Source organism: Tachyglossus aculeatus, chromosome 3 (assembly GCF_015852505.1).
Source record: "Tachyglossus aculeatus isolate mTacAcu1 chromosome 3, mTacAcu1.pri, whole genome shotgun sequence".
NCBI classification, from domain to species: domain Eukaryota; kingdom Metazoa; phylum Chordata; class Mammalia; order Monotremata; family Tachyglossidae; genus Tachyglossus; species Tachyglossus aculeatus.
In genome coordinates this window covers 26,017,544-26,040,651 of record NC_052068.1, presented here as the reverse complement: position 1 = coordinate 26,040,651, position 23,108 = coordinate 26,017,544, and the positions used below count along the sequence as shown (strand labels likewise).

Below are 23,108 nucleotides of genomic sequence, written 5' to 3'. Positions count from 1 at the left end.
CGCCGCCCCCGGCCGGCCCGGACCGCGTCGTTAAAGGTGAGAGCGCCGGGCGGGGCCCACCCGGGGGCCTCAGGGGAAGGGGGGGGGGGGGGGGCTCCCGCCTTCATTCATTCATCCACCCATTCATTCATTCAGTCGTATTGATCGAGCGCTTACACTGTGCTGAGCGCTCATTCAATCGGATTGATTGAGCGCCCACTGTGTGCGGAGCGCTGGGCTGAGCGCTTGGGAACGACAGGTGGGCCACAGAGAGAGACGGTCCCGACCCGACATGGGGCTCACAGGCTACAAGGGGGAGACAGGCCACAAAACGAGACATATTGAAAAAATAAAATCATTCATCTGTCCATCCATTCATTCATTCATTCATTCGTGTTTATTGAGCGCTTACTGTGTGCGGAGCACTGGGCTGAGCGCTTGGGAAGGACAGGTGGGCCACATAGAGAGACGGTCCCTGCCCGACAGCGGGCTCACAGGCTAGAAGGGGGAGATAGACATCAAGACAAGACATATTAGCAAAATAAAATCATCCATTTATTCATTCAATCGTATTTATTGAGCGCTTACTGTGTGCGGAGCACTGGGCTGAGCGCTTGGGAAGGACAGGTTGGCAACAGAGAGAGACGGCCCCTACCCGACAGCGGGCTCACAGGCTAGAAGGGGGAGACAGACAACAAAACAAGACATATTAGCAAAATAAAATCACCCGTTTGTTCATTCAATCGTATTTATTGAGCGCTTACAGTGTGCAGAGCGTTCCTTCAATCGTATTGATTGAGCGCTTACTGTGCGCGGAGCACTGGGCTGAGCACTTGGGAAGGACAGGTTGGCAACATATGGAGACGATCCCTACCCGACAGCGGGCCCACGGGCTAGAAGGGGGAGACAGACCACAGAACGAGACATATTAGCAAAATAAAATCATCCATTTGTTCATTCAGTCGTATTGATTGAGCGCTTACTGTGTGCGGAGCACTGGACTGAGCGCTTGGGAAGGACAGGTGGGCCACATAGAGAGCCGGTCCCTACCCGACAGCGGGCTCACAGGCTAGAAGGGGGTGACAGACAACAAAACAAGACATATTAGCAAAATAAAATCACCCGTTTGTTCATTCAATCGTATTTATTGAGCGCTTACAGTGTGCAGAGTGTTCCTTCAATCGTATTGATTGAGTGCTTACTGTGCGCGGAGCACTGGGCTGAGCACTTGGGAAGGACAGGTTGGCAACATATGGAGACGATCCCTACCCGACAGCGGGCCCACAGGCTAGAAGGGGGAGACAGACCACAGAACGAGACATATTAGCAAAATAAAATCATCCATTTGTTCATTCAATCGTATTGATTGAGCGCTTACTGTGTGCGGAGCACTGGACTGAGCGCTTGGGAAGGACAGGTGGGCCACATAGAGAGCCGGTCCCTACCCGACAGCGGGCTCACAGGCTAGAAGGGGGTGACAGACAACAAAACAAGACATATTAGCGAAATAAAATCACCCATTTGTTCATTCAATCGTACTGATCACTTACAGTGTGCAGAGCGTTCATTCAATCGTATTGATTGAGCGCTTACTGTGTGCGGAGCACTGGACTGAGCGCTTGGGAAGGACAGGTTGGCCACATAGAGAGCCGGTCCCTACCCAACATGGGCCTCACAGGCTAGAAGCGGGAGACAGGCAACAAAACGAGACATATTGAAAAAATAAAATCATTCATCTATCCATCCATTAATTTATTCAATCGTATTTATTGAGCGCTTACAGTGTGCAGAGCGTTCCTTCAGTTGTATTTATTGAGCGCTTACTGTGTGCAGAGCACTGGACTAAGCGCTTGGGAAGGACAAGTTGGCAACATCTAGAGCCGGTCCCTACCCAACATGGGGCTCAAAGGCTAGAAGGGGGAGACGGGCAACAATACAAGACACATTAACAAAATAAAATCATTCATTCATTCATTCAATCGTATTTATTGAGTGCTTACTGTGTGCGGAGCACTGGACTGAACGCTTGGGAAGGACAGGTTGGACACATAGAGAGCCGGTCCCTACCCGACAGTGGGCTCACAGGCTAGAAGGGGGAGACAGACCACAGAACAAGACATATTAGCAAAATAAAATCATCCATTTGTTCATTCAATCGTATTGATTGAGCGCTTACTGTGTGCAGAGCACTGGACTGAGCGCTTGGGAAGGACAAGTTGGCAACATCTAGAGCCAGTCCCTACCCGACAGCGGGCTCACAGGCTAGAAGGGGGAGACAGACCACAGAACAAGACATATTAGCAAAATAAAATCATCCATTTGTTCAATCGTATTGATTGAGCGCTTACTGTGTGCGGAGCACTGGACTGAGCGCTTGGGAAGGACAGGTTGGCCACATCGAGAGCCGGTCCCTGCCCGACATTGGGCTCACAGGCTAGAAGGGGGAGACAGACCACAGAACAAGACATATTAACAAAATAAAATCATCCATTTGTTCATTCAGTCGTATTGATTGAGCGCTTACAGTGTGCAGAGCGTTCATTCAATCGGATTGATTGAGTGCTTACTGTGCGCGGAGCACTGGACTGAGCACTTGGGAAGGACAGGTTGGCAACATATGGAGACGATCCCTACCCAACAGCGGGCCCACAGGCTAGAAGGGGGAGACAGGGAACAGAACAAGACATATTAGCAAAATAAATTCATCCATTCGTTCATTCAGTCGTATTTATTGAGCGCTTACTGTGTGAGGAGCACTGGGCTGAGCGCTTGGGAAGGACAGGTTGGCAACATCCAGAAACGGTCCCTGCCCTACAGCGGGCTCACAGGCTAGAAGGGGGAGACAGACCACAGAGCAAGACATATTAGCGAAATAAAATCACCCATTTGTTCATTCAATTGTATTTATTGAGTGCTTACAGTGTGCAGAGCACTGGACTGAGTGCTTGGGAAGGGCAGGTTGGCCACATAGAGAGACGGTTCCGACCCAACAGCGGGCTCACAGGCTAGAAGGGGGAGACAGACAACAAAACAAGACATATTAACAAAATAAAATCATCCATTCATTCATTCAATCTTATTTATTGAGCGCTTACAGTGTGCAGAGTGTTCATTCAGTCGTATTGATTGAGCGCTTACTGTGTACGGAGCACTGGACTGAGCGCTTGGGAAGGACAGGTGGGCCACATAGAGAGCCGGTCCCTACCCAACAGCGGGCTCACAGGCTAGAAGGGGGAGACAGATCACAAAACAAGACATATTAGTGAAATAAAATCACCCATTTGTTCATTCAATCGTATTGATTGAGCGCTTACAGTGTGCAGAGCGTTCATTCAATCGTATTGAGCGCTTACTGTGTGCGGAGCAGTGGACTGAGCGCTTGGGAAGGACAGGTTGGCAACATCTAGAGCCGGTCCCTACCCGACAGGGGGCTCACAGGCTAGAAGGGGGAGACAGACAACACAAGAAGACATTAACAAATAAAATCATCCATTCATTCATTCAGTCGTATTTATTGAGCGATTACAGTGTGCAGAGCGTTCATTCAATCGTATTGATTGAGCGCTTGCAGTGTGCAGAGCGTTCATTCAATCGGATTGATTGAGCGCTTACTGTGTGCGGAGCACTGGACTGAGCACTTGGGAAGGACAGGTTGGCAACATCTAGAGCCGGTCCCTACCCTACAGCGGGCTCACAGTCTTGAAAGGGTAGACAGACAACAAAACAAGACATATTAACAAAATAAAATCATTCATCGATACATTCAGTTGTATTTATTGAGCGCTGATTGTGTGCGGAGCACTGGACTGAGCACTTGGGAAGGACAAGTTGGCAACATCTAGAGCCGGACCCTACCCAGCAGCGGGCTCACAGGCTAGAAGGGGGAGACAGACAACAAAACAAGACATATTAACAGAATAAAAGCATTCATCCATCCATCCATTCATTCATTCAATCGTATTTATTGAGCGCTGACTGTGTGCGGAGCACTGGACTAAGCGCTTGGGAAGGACAGGTTGGCAGCATATAGAGACGGTCTCTACCCAACAGCGGGCTCACAGTCTAGAAGGGGGAGACAGACAACAAAACAAAACATATTAAAATAAAATCATCCATTCAGTTGTATTTATTGAGCGCTTACAGTGTGCAGAGCATTCATTCAGTCGTATTTATTGAGCACTTACTGTGTGCGGAGCACTGGACTAAGCGCTTGGGAAGGACAAGTTGGCAACATAGAGAGACGGTCCCTACCCAACAGTGGGCTCACAGGCTAGAATCCCAAAAATCCTCAAAAATCTCCAGTGGCTCCCAGTCATCCTGCACATCAGGCAGAAACTCCTCACCCTGGGCTTCAAGGCTGTCCATCCCCTCGCCCCCTCCTACCTCACCTCCCTTCTCTCCTTCTACTGCCCAGCCCGCACCCTCCGCTCCTCCACCACTAATCTCCTCACCATACCTCGCTCTCGCCTGTCCCGCCATCGACCCCCGGCCCACGTCCTCCCCCGGGCCTGGAATGCCCTCCCTCTGCCCATCCGCCAAGCCAGCTCTCTTCCTCCCTTCAAGGCCCTACTGAGAGCTCACCTCCTCCAGGAGGCCTTCCCACACTGAGCCCCTTCCTTCCTCTCCCCCTCGTCCCCCTCTCGATCCTCCCATCTCACCTCCTTCCCTTCCCTTCCCCACAGCACCTGTATATATGTATATATGTTTGTACATATTTATTACTCTATTTATTTTACTTGTACATATCTATTCTATTTTATTTTGTTAGTATGTTTGGTTTTGTTGTCTGTCTCTCCCTTCTAGACTGTGAGCCCACTGTTGGGTAGGGACTGTCTCTATATGTTGCCAGCTTGTACTTCCCAAGCGCTTAGTACCGTGCTCTGCACACAGTAAGCGCTCAATAAATACGATTGATTGATTGATTGAATGGGGAGACAGACAACAAAACAAGACATATTTACAAAATAAAATCATTCATCCATCCATCCATTCATTCAATCGTATTTATTGAGCGCTTACCTGTGTGCGGAGCACTGGACTGAGTGCTTGGTAAGGACAAGTTGGCAACATAGAGAGACGGTCCCTACCCAACAGTGGGCTCACAGTCTAGAAGGGGGAGACAGACAACAAAACAAGACATATTAACAAAATAAAGTCATTCATCCATCCATCCATTCATTCATTCAGTCGTGTTTATTGAGCGCTTACTGTGTGCAGAGCACTGGACTAAGCGCTTGGGAAGGACAAGTTGGCAACATAGATGGTCCCTGCCCAACAGCGGGCTCACAGTTTAGAAGCAGGAGACAGACAGCAAAACAAGACATAGTAACAAAATAAAATCATTCATTCATTCAATCATATTTATTGAGCGCTTACTGTGTGCTGAGCGTTCATTCAATCGTATTTATTAAGTGCTTACTGTGCGCAGAACACTGGACTAAGCGCTTGGGAAGGACAAGTTGGCAACATAGAGAGACGGTCCCTACCCAACAGTGGGCTCACAGGCTAGAAGGGGGAGACAGACAACAAAACAAGACATATTAACAAAATAAAATCATCCGTTCATTCATTCAATCGTATTTACTGAGCGCTAACTGTGCAGAGCATTCATTCAGTTGTATTTATTGAGTGCTTACTGTGTGCAGAACACTGGACTAAGCGCTTGGGAAGGACAAGGTGGCAACATAGAGAGACGGTCCCTGCCCAGCAGCGGGCTCACAGTCTAGAAGGGGGAGACAGACCACAAGACATACTAACAAAATAAAATCATCCATTCATTCATTCGTATTTATTGAGTGCTTACAGTGTGCAGAGCATTCATTCAGTCATATTGAGCACTTACTGTGTGCAGAGCACTACTAAGCGCTTGGGAAGGACAAGTTGGCAACATATAGAGACGGTCCCTACCCAACAGCGGGCTCACAGTCTAGAAGGGGGAGACAGACAACAAAACAAGACATATTAACAAAATAAAATCATCCATTCATTCATTGTCGTATTTATTGAGCGCTTACAGTGTGCAGAGCGTTCATTCAATTGTATTTATTGAGCGCTTACAGTGTGCAGAGCGTTCATTCAGTTGTATTTATTGAGCGCTTACAGTGTGCAGAGCGTTCATTCAGTTTGATTGAGTGCTTACTGTGTGCGGAGCACTGGGCTGAGCGCTTGGGAAGGACAAGTTGGCAACATCTAGAGCCAGTCCCTACCCAACAGCGGGCTCACAGGCTAGAAGGGGGAGACAGACAACAAAACAAGACATATTAAGAAAATAAAATCATCCATCCATCCATCCATCCATGCATTCATTCAATCGTATTTATTGAGCGCCTACTGTGTGCGGAGCACTGGACTGAGCGCTGGGGAAGGACAGGTTGGCAACATCTAGAGCTGGTCCCTACCCGACAGTGGGCTCACAGGCTAGACGGGGGAGACAGACAACAAAACAAGACATATTAACAAAATAAAATAGAGTAGTAAATATGTACAAGTACAATAAATGAGTAATAAATATGTATAAACATATACAGGTGCTGTGGGGAGGGGAAGGAGATAGGGTGGGGGCGATGGGGAGGGGAAGGAGAGGGCTCAGTCTGGGAAGGCCTCCTGGAGGAGGTGAGCTCTCAGTAGGGCACTGGACTAAGCGCTTGGGAACAACAAATCGTCAATAGATAGAGGTGGTCCGTACCCAGCAACTCACAGTCTAGAAGGGGGAGACGGACGACAAAAAACATGGAGACGGGTCAAAATCGTCAGAATAAATAGAATTGTAGCTCTAGGCACATCGTTAAATAAAATAGATAAAATAAAAAGGTAATTTTAAAATAATAAAATAAAAAGTAGTAAATATTCATTCAATCGTATTTATTGAGCGCTGACTGTGTGCAGAGCACTGGACTCAGCGCTTGGGAAGGACAAATCGGCAACGTCTAGAGCCGGTCCTGACCCGACAGCGGGCTCACAGTCTAGAAGGGGAAGACGGGTGACAAGAATCATGGAGATGGGTCAAAATCGTCAGAATAAATAGAATTGTAGCTCTAGGCGCATCATTAATAAAATAAAATGTAGTAAATATTTATTCAATCATATGTATTGAGCGCTGACTGTGTGCAGAGCACTGGACTAAGCGCTTGGGAAGGACAAGTCGTCAACATCTAGAGCCGGTCCCGACCCGACAGCGGGCTCACAGTCTAGAAGGGGGAGACAGATGACAAAAAACATGGAGACGGGTCAAAATCGTCAGAATAAGTAGAATTGTAGCTCTAGGCACATCATTAATAAAATAAAAAGTAGTAAATATTCATTCATTCAATCATATTTATTGAGCGCTGACTGCGTGCAGAGCACTGGACTAAGCGCTTGGGAAGGACAAGTCGGCAACATCTAGAGCCGGTCCCGACCCGACAGCGGGCTCACAGTCTAGAAGGGGGAGACAGACCACAAAACAAAGCAAATTAACAAAATAAAATAGAATAGTAAATATGTACAAGTCAAATAAATAGAGTAATAAATCTGTACAAACATTTATGCAGGTGCTGTGGGGAGAGGAAGGAGGAGCCCCCTTCCCTCACGGCTGCCTGGGGCTCCGGGCTGAAACCCAGCGCTCCCGGTTCGGCCTCCCTGCCTTCTCCGGAAAGGAGCCCCATCACACTGCTCATAATAAGAATAATAATAATGTTGGTATTTGTTAAGCGCTTACTATGTGCCGAGCACTGTTCTAAGCTCTGGGGGAGGTGCAAAAGTCATCAGGTTGCCCCCCTCCCTCGTGGGGCACAGAGTCTTCATCCCCATTTGACAGATGAGGGAATAATAATAATGATGGCATTTGTTAAGCGCTTACTATGTGCCAAGCACTGTTTTAAGCACTGGGGAGGTTACAAGGTGATCAGGTTCCCAGACTGAGCCCCCTCCTTCCTCTCCCCCTCCCCCCCCCGCCCTACCTCCTTCCCCTCCCCACAACACCTGTATATATGTTTGTACAGATTTATTACTCTACTTATTTGACTTGTACATATTTACTATTCTATTTATTTTATTTTGTTAATATGTTTTGTTTTGTCGTCTGTCTCCCTCTTCTAGACTGTGAGCCCGCTGTTGGGTAGGGACCGTCCCTATATGTTGCCAATTTGTACTTCCCAAGCGCTTAGTCCAGTGCTCTGCACACAGTAAGTGCTCAATAAATACGATTGAATGAATGAATCAGGTTGTCCCATGGTGGGGGCTCACAGTCTTCATCCCCATTTGACAGTTGAGGTCACTGAGGCCCAGAGAAGTGAAGTGACAGATGAGGGAATGATAATAATTATGATATTTATTAAGCGCTATGTGCCAAGCACTGTTCTAAGCACCAGGGAGGTTACAAGGTGATCAGGTTGTCCCATGGGTGGCTCGCAGTCTTCATCCCCATTTGACAGATGAGGTTACTGAGGCCCAGAGAAGTGAAGTGACTTGCCCAAAATCACACAGCTGACAAGCAGTGGAGTTGGGATTAGAACTCACGACCTCTGAGTCCCAAGCCCAGGCTCTTTTCACTGAGCCACGTTGCTTCTCTCACAGCTCACAGTCGTCACCCCCCATTTTAATAATGATAATAATAATAATGTTGGTATTTGTTAAGCGCTTACTGTGGGCAAAGCACTTCTAAGCACTGGGTCAGGTTGTCCCACGGGGGGCTCACAGTTGTCACCCCCATTTTAATAACAATAATGGTGGTATTTGTTAAGTGCTTACTATGAGCAAAGCACTGTTCTAAGCGCTGGGGAGGTTACAGGGTGATCAGGTTGTCCCACGGGGGGCTCACAGTTTGAATCCCCATTTCACAGATGAGGATACTGAGGCCCAGAGAAGTGAAGTGACTTGCCCAAAGTCACCCAGCTGACAGTTGGCAGAGTCGGGATTTGAACCCATGACCTCTGACTCCAAAGCCCGGGCTCTTTCCACTGAGCTACGCTGCTTCTCGAGAAAGGAGCCCCATCAGACCGCTCATAATAAGAGTAATAATAATGATGGTATTTGTTAAGCGCTTACTATGGGCCAAGCACTGTTCTAAGCGCTGGGGGGGATACAAGGTCAGCAGGTTGTCCCACAGGGTGCTCACAGTCGTCATCCCCAATTTAATAATAATGTTGGTATTTGTTCATTCAGTCGTATTTATTGAGCGCTTACTGTGTGCAGAGTAGCGCTTACTATGCGCAAAGCACTGTTCGAAGCGCTCGGTAGGGTAAAAGGTGATCAGGTTGTCCCATGTAGGGTTCACAGTCATCATCCCCATTTTAATAATAATAATAATGTTGGTATTCGTTAAGCGCCTACCGTGGGCAAACCACTGTTCTAAGCAATGGGGAGGATACAAGGTGATTAGGTTGTCCCACGTGGGACTCACAGTCGTCATCCCCATTTTAATAATAATTATAATAATAATGTTGGTATTTGTTAAGTGCTTACTATGGGCAAAGCACTGTTCTAAGCACTGGGGAGAATACAAGGTGATCACGTTGTCCCATGTGGGGCTCACAGTCTTAATCCCCATTTTAATAATAATAATAATAATAATATTGGTATTTATTAAGCACTCACTATATGCCAAACACTGATCTAAGCGCTGGGGGAGATACAAGGTGATCAGGTTGTCCCATGTGGGGCTCACAGTCGTCATCCCCATTTTAATAATAATAATAATGTTGGTATTTGTTAAGTGCTTACTATGGGCAAAGCACTGGGGAGGATACAAGGTGATCAGGTTGTCCCATGTGGGGCTCACCGTCTTAGTCCCCATTTTAATAATAATAATAATAATGTTGGTATTTAAGTGCTTACGATATGCCAAGCACTGTTGTAAGTGCTGGGGGAGATACAAGGTAATCAGGTTGTCCCACGTGGGGCTCACAGTCTTAATCAATCATATTTATTGAGCGCTTACTGTGTGCAGAGCACTGTACTAAGCGCTTGGGAATTTCAAGTCGGCAACACATAGAGACAGTCCCTACCCAACAGCGGGCTCACAGTCTAGAATCCCCATTTTAATAATAATAATAATAATGTTTGTATTAAGCGCTCACTATATGCCAAGCACTGTTCTAAGCGCTGGGGGAGATACAAGGTGACCAGATTGTCCCACGTGGGGCGCACAGTCTTCATCCCCATTTTTCAGATGAGGGAACTGAGGCACAGAGAAGTGAAGTGAGCCTACCTTGTAGACTGTGAGCCTGTTGTTGGGCCCGTTGTTGTCTCTCTATGTTGCCGACTTGTGCTTCCCAAGCGCTTAGTACAGCGCTCTGCACACAGTAAGCGCTCAATAAATACGATTGAATGAATGGAGTGACTTGCCCAAAGTCACACAGCTGACAAGTGGTAGAGCCGGAATTAGAACCCATGACCTCTGACTCCCAAGCCTGGGCTCTTTCCACCGAGCCACGCTGGTTCTCTGATGCCGCCTCAGTCATCTCAGAGCTGCCCAGCCCGCGCCCTCCAAGCCCTACTGAGAGCTCACCTCCTCCAGGAGGCCTTTCATTCATTCATTCAATCGTATTTATTGAGCACTTACTGCGTGCGGAGCACTGTACTAAGCGCCTGGGAAGTACAAGTCAGCAACGTATCGAAACGGTCCCTACCCAGCAACGGGCTCACAGTCTAGAAGGGGGAGACAGACAACAAGAGAAGACGTATAGACACGTGTCAAAATCGTCAGAACAAATAGAATTAAAGTTATATGCACATCATTAACAAAATAAATAGAATAGTAAGTATGTACAAGTAAAATAAATAGAGTAATAAATCTGTACAAATATATATACAAGTGCTGTGGGGAGGGGAAGGAGGTAGGGCGGGGGGGGTGAGGAGGAGAGGGAAAAGGGGGCTCAGTCTGGGAAGGCCTCTTGGAGAAGGTGAGCTCTCAGTATGTATATACGTATAATTCTGTTTATATTGATGCCTGTGTACTTGTTTTGATGTGTATGTATCTGTAATTTCATTTATATTGAGGCCTATTTACTTGTTTTGATGCGTATGTATCAGTAATTTTATTTCTAGTGAGGCCTGCTTATTAGTTTTGATGTGTATGTCTATAATTTTATTTATTTATATTGAGGACTGTTTACTTGTTTTAATGTGTACATATCTCTAAGTTTATTTATAATGAGGCCTCTTTACTTGTTTGATGTGTACGTATCTATATAATAATAATGGCATTTATTCAGCGCTTACTATGTGCAAAGCACTGTTCTAAGCGCTGGGAGGCTACAAGGTGATCAGGTTGTCCCACGGGGGGGCTCACAGTCTTCATCCCCATTTTCCAGATGAGGTACCTGAGGCCCAGAGAAGTGAAGTGACTTGCCCAAAGTCACACAGCTGACAGCAGAGTCGGGATTTGAACCCATGACCTCTGCCTCCAAAGCCCAGGCTCTTTCCACTGAGCCACGCTGCTTCTCTTTATAGTGAGGCCTATTTCCCTGTTTTAATGTCTGCCTTCCTCTTCTAGACTGTAAGCCCTGTGTGGGCAGGAATTGTCTCTGCTGAGACAATTCGGTATTGCTGAATTGTACTTTCCAAGCGCCTAGTACAGTGCTTTGCCCACAGTAAGTGCTCAATAAATACGATTGAATAAATATCAGCCGGGGCCCCAGCCGGGAAGGAAGCGTTGGCCCGCCCCAGGGAGCTCCCGTGCGGCCACTGGGCCTTCCCACCTGGATGTCCTCATGCCCTGCCCCGGGGGGAGGGAAGAATATTCATCATCATCATCATCATGATATTTGTTAAGCGCTTACTATGTGCCAAGCGCTGGGGGAGATACAAGGTCATCAGGTTGGCCCACGAAGCAGCGTGGCTTAGTGGAAAGAGCCTGGGTTTTAGGAGTCAAAGGTTGTGGGTTCTAATCCCGGCTCCACCACTTGTCAGCTGGGTGACTCTGGGCAAGTCACTTCATTTGTTCATTCAGTTGAATTTATTGAGCGCTTACTGTGTGCAGAGCACTGTACTAAGTGCTTGGGAAGTACAAGTCGGCAACATATAGGGACGGTCCCTACCCAACAACGGGCTCACAGTCTAGAAACAGGCTCACAGTGTCTGTGCCTCAGTTACCTCATCTGGAAAATGGGGATTAAGACTGTGAGCCCCCCCGTGGGACAACCTGATTACCCCGTATCTACCCCAGTGCTTAGAACAGTGCTCATCAATCAATCAATCAGTCGTATTTATTGAGCGCTTACTGTGTGCAGAGCACTGTACTAAGCTCTTGGGAAGTACAAGTTGGCAACATATAGAGACAGTCCCTACCCAAGCACTTAACAAATACCAACATTATTATTATTATTACTGTGTGCAGAGCGCTGTATTAAGCACTTGGAAAGTACAGTTCGGCAACAGATAGAGACAGTCCCTACCCAACAACGGACTCAGTCTAGAAGGGGGAAAAAATAACGATGGAATTTGTTAATAGCTTAATGTGTACCAAGTACTGCTGTAAGCGCTGGGGGAGATACAAGGTCATCAAGTTGTCCCACCTGGGGCTCACAGTCCTCATCCCCATTTGACAGATTAGGTAACTGAGGCACAGAGAAGTGAAGTGACTTACCCAAAGTCACACAGCTGATAAATGGCAGAGGCGGGATTAGAACTCAAGACCTCTGACTCCTAAATCCTGGCTCCTTCCACTAAGCCACAAAGGAAGGGGCAGGGCCGCTCGCGGTTCAGGTCCTAAGCAGATCGCTGTGGGCAGGGAATGTGCCCGTCGCTTCTTGTATTGTACTCTCCCCAGCTCTTAGTACGGTGCTTTGCACCCAGTAAGCACTCAGTAAATGCAATTCAATCAATCAATCAATCAATCATATTTATTGAGCGCTTACTGTGTGCAGAGCACTGTACTAAGCACTTGGGAAGTACAAGTTGGCAACATATAGAGACGGTCCCTACCCAACAGGGGGCTCACAGTAAATGAAATCCTTCTATAATCTTTATTATTGTTACTACTGTAAAAATAATAATAATAATGGTACTTGTTAAGCACTTATTCTGTGCGAAGCACTGTTCTAAGCGCTGGGAGGGGGATACAAGGTGATCAGGTTGTCCCACATGGGGCTCACAGTCTTAATCCCCATTTTACAGATGAGGGAGCTGAAGCACAGAGAAGTGAAGTGACTTGCCCAAAGTCACACAGCTGGCAAGCGGCGGAGTCGGGATTAGAACCCATGACCTCTGACTCCCAAGCCCGGGCTCTTTCCACTGAGCCATGCTACTGACCAAGTTTGTGGTCACGGCTCAGGTACTATCAAACAGTTGCATTTATTGAGTGCTTAGTTTGTGCCATACTAGCCAAATACCATTATTATTATTACTACTATTATACTGTGAAGGATACTATAATTTTAAAGCTGATTTTTATAGCATCATACTGTAATAATGGTGCTTGGTTAGTACCTGAGCTGTGACCACAAACTTGGTTGTTAATAGTAGGAATAGGGCCGGGTGAATGGAGGAAAGTAGGAAAGGGCAAATGAACTAGACTAGGGGGTTTTATTGGTGGTTCTTACCCAATGCACACCAAGCAGTTAATTCTAGATATTTCTGAAGATTTCTTGACAGCGATTTAAGGCTTTCAGAGATCCTTGGGAAAGCCCGTAGGCTTTTAAATAGTATCATTTTAATGGCCTAAATCTTTCCTCAGTAGGTCGAGAACAGTTTATGAAAATAATTTCTGTCACTTGATCAGTCCACTTAAAGACTCTTGAAGGGATCATTTACCCTGCTTATTTGATTACTTTTAGGGAGTCATTTTCACTTTTGTTGCTTCACTCGCACGCTGAAACAGGTATTCCACACTAAATACTGCTATTATTAGTATTTAAGTGCTCCCAAGCAAAGCTCTAAGCAGTGAGGTAGATAAGAGGTAATAAGGTCAGACGGAGTCCCAATCAGTGATAGTGAGTGCTTACTTTGTGCAGGGCACTGTACTGAGCATTTAAGGGAATACAACAGAATTGGTAGACGTGATCTTTGCTGTCAAGGCTCTTACATACTGGTGGAGCTGGACAACAGGTATTTCGTTCCCATTTTACAGCTAAGGAAACAGATACAGAGAAGTTAAATGACTTACCCAAGGTCACGAAGCAGGCAGGTGGTGGAGCTCAAATTCGAACCCAGCTCTTCTGACCCCCAGGCCATTGCCCTTTCCATTAGGCCATACTGCTTCTCTAGGGAAAAAAAATACTGCTTTTATTTACAAATAATAATATGAACGTTTCAGGATCTGCAATTAAAAAGATGTTAGGTTTCCCTCAGATCTGCAGTTTTTTAGGATTTTTTTGTACTTTTAAAAATCTCCACTCTGAGTTTTGGATCACCTAACGACTTCATTAGGGATGATTCTGGACTAATATATGCGGGAAGATTATATTACTCCAAGTTGTTAGAAATGCACTTAGAGTCTTATGCGTTTTCCACCTTTTCTCCCTCCACTGGAGATCGTGTTCATTTTTGCTTTCTCTACTCATGCATTAGTGCGTGAGCCCGGGCTTTGGAGTCAGAGGTCATGGGTTCAAGTCCCGGCTCCGCCAGTTGTCAGCTGTGTGACTTTGGGCAAGTCACTTAACTCCTCTGTGCCTCAATCACCTCATCTGTAAAACGGGGATGAAGACTGTGAGCCCCCGTGGGACAATCTGATCACCCTGTAACCTCCCCAGTGCTTAGAACAGTGCTTTGCACATAGTAAGCGCTTAATAAATGCCATTATTATTATTATTAGTAGTAGTAGTAGTAGTAGTAGTAGTAGTAGTTTGGACACTGCTATTATCCCTCAGAAAGAAGAGCCTAAGCTTGTGAAAGTAACTGGTACAAAAAGTGAACATTTCTTAAACTACTGCCGCTGCATTTTTGTACCACCTGTATTCACCCCACGCTCAACCCCATGGCATTTATGTACATAGCTATAAATTATATATTATAAATGATTTATTTATCTTAATGTGTCTCCCTCTATAGACTGTAAGCTCGTTGTGGGCTGGGAACATGTCCACCAGCTCTGTTGTAGGGTACTCTCCAAAGTGCTTAGCCTAGTGCTCCGTATGCAGTAAGTGCCCAATAAATACCATTGGCTGATTTCTTGATTGAGACCTTTGGTCACTTAAAGATACTACATTGAGTTGACCATGTACAGTTTTGTACACTTGGTCTGTCTTTAGTCTTGCAAATCTTAGTATCCCATAGAAGGAGCGTGGTGAAACTGCCCATCTTTTCCATACTGGTGTTGAGAAAGGCCAGGTCTCTGGGAGCCAATTTGTTAAGTCCATTCTGTGTCTTTCCTCTTCCTTGGTGAAAGCTAAAGTCTAATTTGAATGAATGCCACTTCCCCAAAGACTTGTGCAGTAGGGTCTAAGGCTACTGGATTTCTGATACTGAAGTAACCCCCCATGGCAGAACAGCCCTTCCAGTTTATTTTTCGGATGAGCTGCCCATCCTTTGTGGAGGTAGGCAACTGGAATTACTTATTGACTTCTGGCTCACCTAATCATAAATCTAATCAGTGTAGTGTGCCTTATTCTGGAGTGGACAGCCTAGCTGATGGAGGAATTCAGTCTTATAAGTAGACTTGGTTGGAAAACTCCTTATTCTGGAGTGGACAGCCTAGCTGATGGAGGAATTCAGTCTTATAAGCGGACTTGGTTGGAAAACTGCTTAGGTTTTTCTTTCCCAGGATTTTCTTTCTAATGTCTGTTGATGAGTTTGATGGCAGGAAGTATCAGAAGCCTAAGGTCCACACCATACTAATTGAAGTATATATAGTTCCCTTAATTTCATGGCTCCAAACACTTTATAATAGGAAATTTGGGGCAAGTATGGGAGATATCAAGTGTGAGTGGCCCTTAACTTTCATTTTAATTTTTCCTTCTTTGCCATGTCTACTATAGTACTCTGGTTATATAGGTCTTCTAGTCTTCTAGACTATGAGCCCGCTGTTGGTTAGGGACCGTCTCTATATGTTGCCAAATTGTACTTCCCAAGCGCTTAGTCCAGTGCTCTGCACACAGTAAGCACTCAATAAATATGATTGAATGAAGGAATGTAGGTATAAGCTTCCATATTTGTGGCACTGATGGGCAAAGCCATTCATTCTTTGGGAAGGACAGAAAGCCCCAGCCTGCTGCCCCAACCCCTGGGAGCTGGATGATGATGATGATGATGGTATTTTTTAAGCGCTTACTATGTGCAAAGCACTGTTCTAAGCGCTGGGGGGGATACAAGGTGATCAAGGTGTCCCACGTGGGGCTTACAGTCTTCATCCCCATTTTACAGATAGGGAAACTGAGGCTCTGAGAATTTAAGTGACTTGCCCAAGGTCACACAGCAGACATGTGGCGGAGTCGGGATTCGAACCCATGACCTCTGGCTCCAAAGCCCGTGCTCTTGCCACTGAGCCACGCTGCTTAGCTGGAGAAAGGCTAGAGGTGAAGTGGAGATTTTGGTTTAACTCTTGCCCCTGCCAGCAGGAAGGAGGAGTCCATTACAGCTGCTTTTCTAGGACTGGGCATGGGAAACTCCTTTCGTCTCTGCCCCAAACTCTCTGAGGAGGAACTGTCTGTCCACCTCACCTGTGCCCAATCTGCCTAGAAAGAAAAGAGACCACTGGGGTCTGGGCAGGGGTCGGAGCTCCAAGGCCGAACTTTTGCATTACTTTCTGGCTAGCAGGCAGAGAGCCACGGCAGTGGAATCAGCGTACTTGTGGCAATAGATGAGGCCATGGGCTGCTAATCCTGTTTGGAGAGCAGCATCGTGACTGTATGGCACTGTAGACATCTCCACTGGCACCAGGTGAGAAGAATTTCTCCAGAGAATGCTAGGAAAATAGTGGCAGAGGTGGAAGAGAAGTGTTCCTTAATTATTACTGGGTGCAGAACACTGTACAAAGTATTTGGGAGAGTACAGTAGAACAATAAACAGACACATTTCCTGCCCACAATGAGCTTACAGTCCAGAGGGGGAGACATGTTAATATAAATAAATTACGGATATGTACTGTGGGGCTGGGAGTGGGGATGAAAAAAGGAGGAAGCAGTGCAAAGGGGAGAGGAAGAAAAAGAAAAGGGAAGGGAAGGTCTCTTGGAGGAGATGTGCCTTCAATAAGGCTTTGAATGAGGGAAGAGTAATTGTCTGCCAGATATGAAGAGGGAGGGTGTCCCAGGCCAGAGGCGGGACGTGGGCGAGAGATCGGCCGCGAAAAATAGACAAGATCGAGGTACAGTGAGTAGGTCGTCATTAGAAGAGTGAAACAAGGAAAGTTAACGGTTCAGAATCCCTAATGCCTGTGGTCCCAGATGTGGCGTGTCTGTTAAAAAAAAAAAGTTAATATTTATTAAGCTGTACTATGTTCCATGCACTGTGCTCAGTCCTGGGGTAGATACAAGATAATTTGATCAGATGCAGTCGCTGTTTTACATAGGGCTGACAGTTTTAAGAGGGAAGAAAACAGGAATCTTATCGACATTTTAATAATAAAGAAACGGAGGCATAAAGTGTTTGGGTGCCTTGCCCTAGGTGACAAAACAGTCAAGTGACAGAGCTTGGATAAGAACCCAAGTCTCCTGACTCCGAATCCTGTGCCCTTTTTTTCTAGGCCATGCTTCCATATCCCTTGTGTCTAGCTATCTATATGGAGGACACCATTAAAATTCTTGAAAAACTCTATTTACTAGAAATATTTCAATATTTAATGAACATTACACTTTAGGAAACCTTTAGGTTATTTATGCTGAATTAAGCCAAGAACAAAGTATTCCTTGCACTTCTCGGTGTATTTGTGCAATTTAATTTATGATTCATTCAGTTTACAAGCTCATTTCCTATTGTCTATACGTTTAAACTATGCGTTGGTGCAATATTTGTGTGTACTTGGATTCAGTACAAGTTAAACGTATTTCCTGTTCAGATATATTTGAGTTCTGACTAGCATTCTATGGACATTGAACATTAGGAATAATTGAAGCTAACTAATTCTTGTGTATGGTGATCTATATAGGGCTATTTTGAAATTATGAAAGAAGCACGAGACCTATACCTTGTCCACAAGGAACTCTGAGGAAAGTCAGACGTAAAAATATTCACAAACCATAGAATCAGAATAAAATTGAATGTTCAGTCAACTATATACATGAGTAAGTACTAAGGATGGGCATAAACAAACGCATAAATGCAAGAGGAAGCTGAGGGATTGCTAAGAATTGGGGTATTTATGATGTAGTTGGAGAATGTTTATTGGAAGAGTTGAAATTTTAGGAACCTTTGAAGATGCAGGGAGTTACGGTCTGGTGGATTTGTGCATAAGGGAAGCAGTGTGGCCTGGTGGAGAGTGGTGTTTATTAGGTGCTTACTATGTGCCAAACACTATACTAAGTGCTGGGATAGATATGAGATAATCAGGTCCCACATGGGGCTCACAGTCCAAAGTAGGAGGGAAAACAGGTACTGAATCCCCATTTTGCAGCTGAAGAAACTGAGGTACAGAGCAGTTAAGTGACTTGCCCAAGGTCAAACAGCCGGTACGTGGTGGACTCCGGATTAGATCCCAGGTCCTCTTGCTCCCAGGTCCTCTTGCTCTCCTTTCAGTCAGATTTATTGAGCGCTTACTGTGTGCAGAGTACTGTACTAAGCCCTTGGAAAGTACAGTTCGGCAACAGATAGAGACAATCCCTACCCAACAATGGGCTCACAGTCTAGAAAGACTTTGGAGGAGGCCATACCATTTTCACAGTACCAGCAGTGTGACCTTGGACCAATCACTTAATTTTTGTGCACCCCACTTACCTCATCTGTAAAATGGAGATTAAATCCTTCTCCCTTATGTGTAGACTATGGGCCCCATATGGAACGGGGATCGTTTCCAACCTGATGCATCCACCCCAGCACTTAGTAAAGTGCCTGGCCTGTAGAAAGCACATAACAAATACCATTTAAATTAAAAATAAAAAATAAAAAAGGAAGTTCCAGGCCCCAGGGATGACTCAAGCAAATGCTTAGAGACTGAGAACTCAAGTGTATAGTGACATAATAGTAGGGAAAATAATAATGATGGCATTTGTTAAGCGCTTACCATGTGCCAAGCACTGCTCTAAGCGCTGGGGTAGATACAGAATAATCAGGTTGTTCAATGTGGGGCTCACAGTCTTCATCTCCATTCTACAGATGAGGCAGCTGAGGCCCAGCGAAGTGAAATGACTAAGGTCGTCTGCTTTTTCATACACTTTGGAAATACCAGAATGGCCGCACCAGCATTTATCGATTTATTGGTGTGTTATTCTGGTGGTTCCTCCTTACTTTCACTAAAGATTGAATCAAGGAGAGTATGACAAAACACTGGAAGATGATCTTACTGCCGATAGTCAATCCATCAGTGGTATTTATTGAGCACTCTCAATATTTATTTATTGAGAGTACACATTATTGTGTACTCTCCCAAGAGCTGATTACAGTGCTGTGCACACAGTTAAGCCTCAGTGAATATGAGTGATTACAGAGCACTGTACTAAGTGATTGGGAGAGTAAAATAAAATGGAGTTGGTAGAGAATTCCTGTCCTCAAGGAGATGACAGTCTAGTTGGGGAGACTGACATTAAAATAAATTACAGACAGGAGAATTAGAGTATTAGGATATGTACCTAAGTGTGGTAGTGCTGGGGTAGGGAAAGCATTAATGCTTTATGAGTGATTTGTATAAAATATTGTGTCCAGTTTTTGCTCATTGCGATTGAAAAGGTAAATAGGGCGACTGGAGCAGAAAATAGGCCATTAGAAGTATAGGCTAAATAAATTGTGTTTGTCTAGAGAAGGCTTTGAGGGGTTCTAAGTGGTTCTACTTAATGTCTAGTGAGAACTGAATAAAAAGAAATTAATTCAATTAAAGTATGAGAGATTTTGGGTGAGCATAAGGAAGAACTACTTCTGGATAGGAGATAAAATACTGGTATAGTCTACTACTGTGGGAGGTTGTAGAGCCACTGTCCTTAAAGGTAATTCAGGGTCTATCATGAATGGTTTAGACATTCACATACATCTGTTTTCATAATCTTAGAAATGCCTTTTTATGTCTCATCCACTAGATTTTTGAAAGTCCTTTTTGGCAGGAATCTATTGTACTCTCTCAAATCCTTAGTACAACGTTGTGCGCACAGTAAGCCTTTGATACCATTGATTATCATTTCTCTCTTAACATGTGATATTTTAGTCTCATATAAGATTATAGTGAGCTCTTTAGGGGCAGGGATTGTCATTGTTTATTGTTGTATTGTTCTTTCCCAAGCACTTAGTACAGTGCTGTGCACACAGTAAGTGCTTAATAAATACAATTGAATGAATTTTCCTTTTACTAAACATTAAAATACAGTAACTTTGTTATTTGTATTTTTTAAAGTTTTACATATTTTATCACCGTCTATTAGCATTGAGCTCTGATATTGCCAATTGTGCTGTGCTGGTTTCTGTGTGAGTCACGTTAGACACAGTCCCCGTCCTCTAGAATAGACTGTAAGCTTTTTGTGGGCAGGGTATGTGTCTGTTATATAGTTATATTGTATTCTCCCAAGCACTTAATACAGTGCTCTGCACACAGTAGGCGCTCAGCAAATATGATTGATTGATTGTCTTTTGTGATGACTTGATGGTTAATTTTTCTAGCGCAATTGCCTGTTTTCCTGAAATACATTCCTGATAAAATTTTTCTTCTTGTTCCAGCTGTCCCTTTTCCCCCAACACATCGCTTGACGTCCGAAGAAGTGTTTGACGTAAACGGAGTACCTAGGGTTGACATTTTGAAAAATCATTTAGTAAAAGAAGGTCGGGTAGATGAAGAAATTGCACTTAGAATTATCAATGAAGGTGCTGCCATCCTGCGAAGAGAGAAAACAATGATAGAAGTAGAAGCTCCAATTACAGGTACTGTCCCTTGTTTGTGTTTGAGGCACTACATTTGGCTCAAGAGCTTTTCTTCTATATTGTGTTAGATTAAGACGAATGGGCCCTAAGAGGATTGTATTAAATTAATTGATTTGGGTGAAAATTGCAACTAACTCTCCTGGAAGCGCTTAGTCCAGTGCTCTGCACACAGTAAGCGCTCAATAAATACGATTGAATGAATGAATGTTTTATAATTTTTGCATGGCATTTCCTTAATCACAATTGCTTGGCTCAACAGCTTGATTTGTAGGACAGTGATCTTATTGCAGAACTTCCATCCTAAAATACAGTTAGTCCAATTATAATGAGCTCCCTCAAAGAAAGTTTCTCTTCAGTCTTATCATAGCTGGGGCCCGCTGAATGTATTTTCTATCCGGAATTTATGTGCTCTTACCATTTGAAAAGGAGTAGAGATGTCACTGCGTTGGTTGCCACCCGCTGTGTGATTTGCTGGGAAGCACTACCTAGATGGTGGTTAACTGTGGAGCGTGGTATTTACTTCTGAGATCAGTCGAGTTAGAAGAGCTGGGTGGGTGTGTGGCAGTTTTCGTGGCAGTTATATGTCATAGAAACCACTATGACAGTGGGCCAAATAAAGCCATTGGGCTTTTAGATCAGTCAACGTGAAAGAAGGTAGAAGGGGATTGGCTGCTAACACTATAGTCATGATTAGACCTGAAGGTGGTCACTGAAGGCATGCAAAGATACTGGTCCTCCTTGGATGTATCATGGCATCCCTTTCACAGGTTATGCAACTTAATTTAATGATATCTTAAGGAAACTTTTGTGGGAATTTAGGAAACCTAGAGAGTTTCACTTGGGGAAACCCTGACTCCCTCCTCTCACCCTCCTGGAAACACAGGCTCCACTTGCGAGGCACAGGACTTGGCGTAGGAGGCACGGCGGAGAGAGGCAGGTCATTTCAAGTCGAAATTCCAGACAAAAATGCATCCAGTGTGGTATTCATACTGGAGCGTGGCTCAGTGGAAAGAGCACGGGCTTTGGAGTCAGAGGGCATGGGTTCGAATTCTGACTCCACCACATGACTGCTGTGTGACCTTGGGCAAGTCACTTAACTTCTCTGAACCTTAGTTACCTCATCTGTAAAATGGGGATTAAGATTGTGAGCCCCACATGGGGCAACTTGATCCCCTTGTATCCCCCCCATCCCTTAGAACAGTGCTCTGCACATAGTAAGCGCTTAACAAATGCCATTATTATTATTATTATTTGCCACCTTATTTGCCCCATAACCTCTCTCTTTAATGAACTGCCAAACGAAACCACTGACCATCCTGTGGCCTTCCAATCGTGGCAGCCAGGCTCCTGCCCCAGACATATCCCACGCATGCCTGTGGGCCTCAGGGATTTAAGCCGCAGCAGCCAGTTCCTCAGGGCTTCTTTCTCCACCAGACTGCCAAGTGAAACCCCCGGTAACTCTTCCCACCTTTCCATCGTGACATTCAGGGTCCCACTATACTGACACGCCTTGTGCATGCCAGGCCGTGGGCATTTAAGCTGTAGCAGCGGCACCCTCAGCTCTTTACATCAAGCAGCCAAATGAAACCACTTGTAAATAACTTGCTGTTTTCTCACGAGATCTAGGGCCTTTGCCCCTGACATCCCCACCGTGCCTGCAGGGCCTTGGGAGATTTAAGCAGTGGCAGCAAGCAGCCTCTGTAAATTGTAGAAGACTCCTAGAGGTCCCCTTTACCACTCTTCTAGTTGAACTTTGTATTTTTACATTGCCTTTATGTTTATATTTATATTCATCTCCGACTATCTGTCGCCAAACCCTACCCCATCTTATTTTTGGATTGCGAGGCTCTGGAGGGCCAGGGTGTGTGTTTAGCTCTCACCTGGGTATTTTTCCCAACATTTAGTGCCATGCTGCACACACTGTAAGTGCTTAATGAATAGTATTACCATTACTGTACCCTCAGAGCTTGCATCGTTTGGTAAACAGTTGAAACAATTGCCTCAAGTCATCATCAATTGTATTTATTGAGCGCTTACTATGTGCAGAGCACTGTACTAAGTGCTTAGCACTGTACTAAGCACTTAGCACTGTACTAAGCGCTTAGCACTGTACTAAGCGCTTGTCAAGTCATGTCACCATAGGGGTAGAGGTAGAGGGCAGCAGGGACACAGCAGCAGGATGGTGTTGGTGGTTAAAAATTTTAAAGGGCTCCATATTGGGA

The 23,108-nt window shown here is 45.1% G+C and overlaps 1 protein-coding gene across 3 annotated transcripts in view; it reads left to right on the top strand.

Annotated features, from left to right (window-relative positions):
* Positions 1-23,108, top strand: part of PPP3CB (protein phosphatase 3 catalytic subunit beta) — a 54,584-nt gene continuing 31,476 nt past the window's right edge. For 2 of the 3 annotated variants that reach the window (XM_038744419.1, XM_038744418.1), the window contains exons 1-2: positions 1-36; positions 20,686-20,886. In XM_038744419.1, coding sequence (XP_038600347.1) covers positions 20,859-20,886 — 28 coding nt within the window. In that variant the 5' untranslated portion in view covers positions 1-36; positions 20,686-20,858. Of the gene's footprint in view, positions 37-20,685; positions 20,887-23,108 lie in introns of those variants that run through there. The other variant, XM_038744417.1, reaches the window with a different exon arrangement.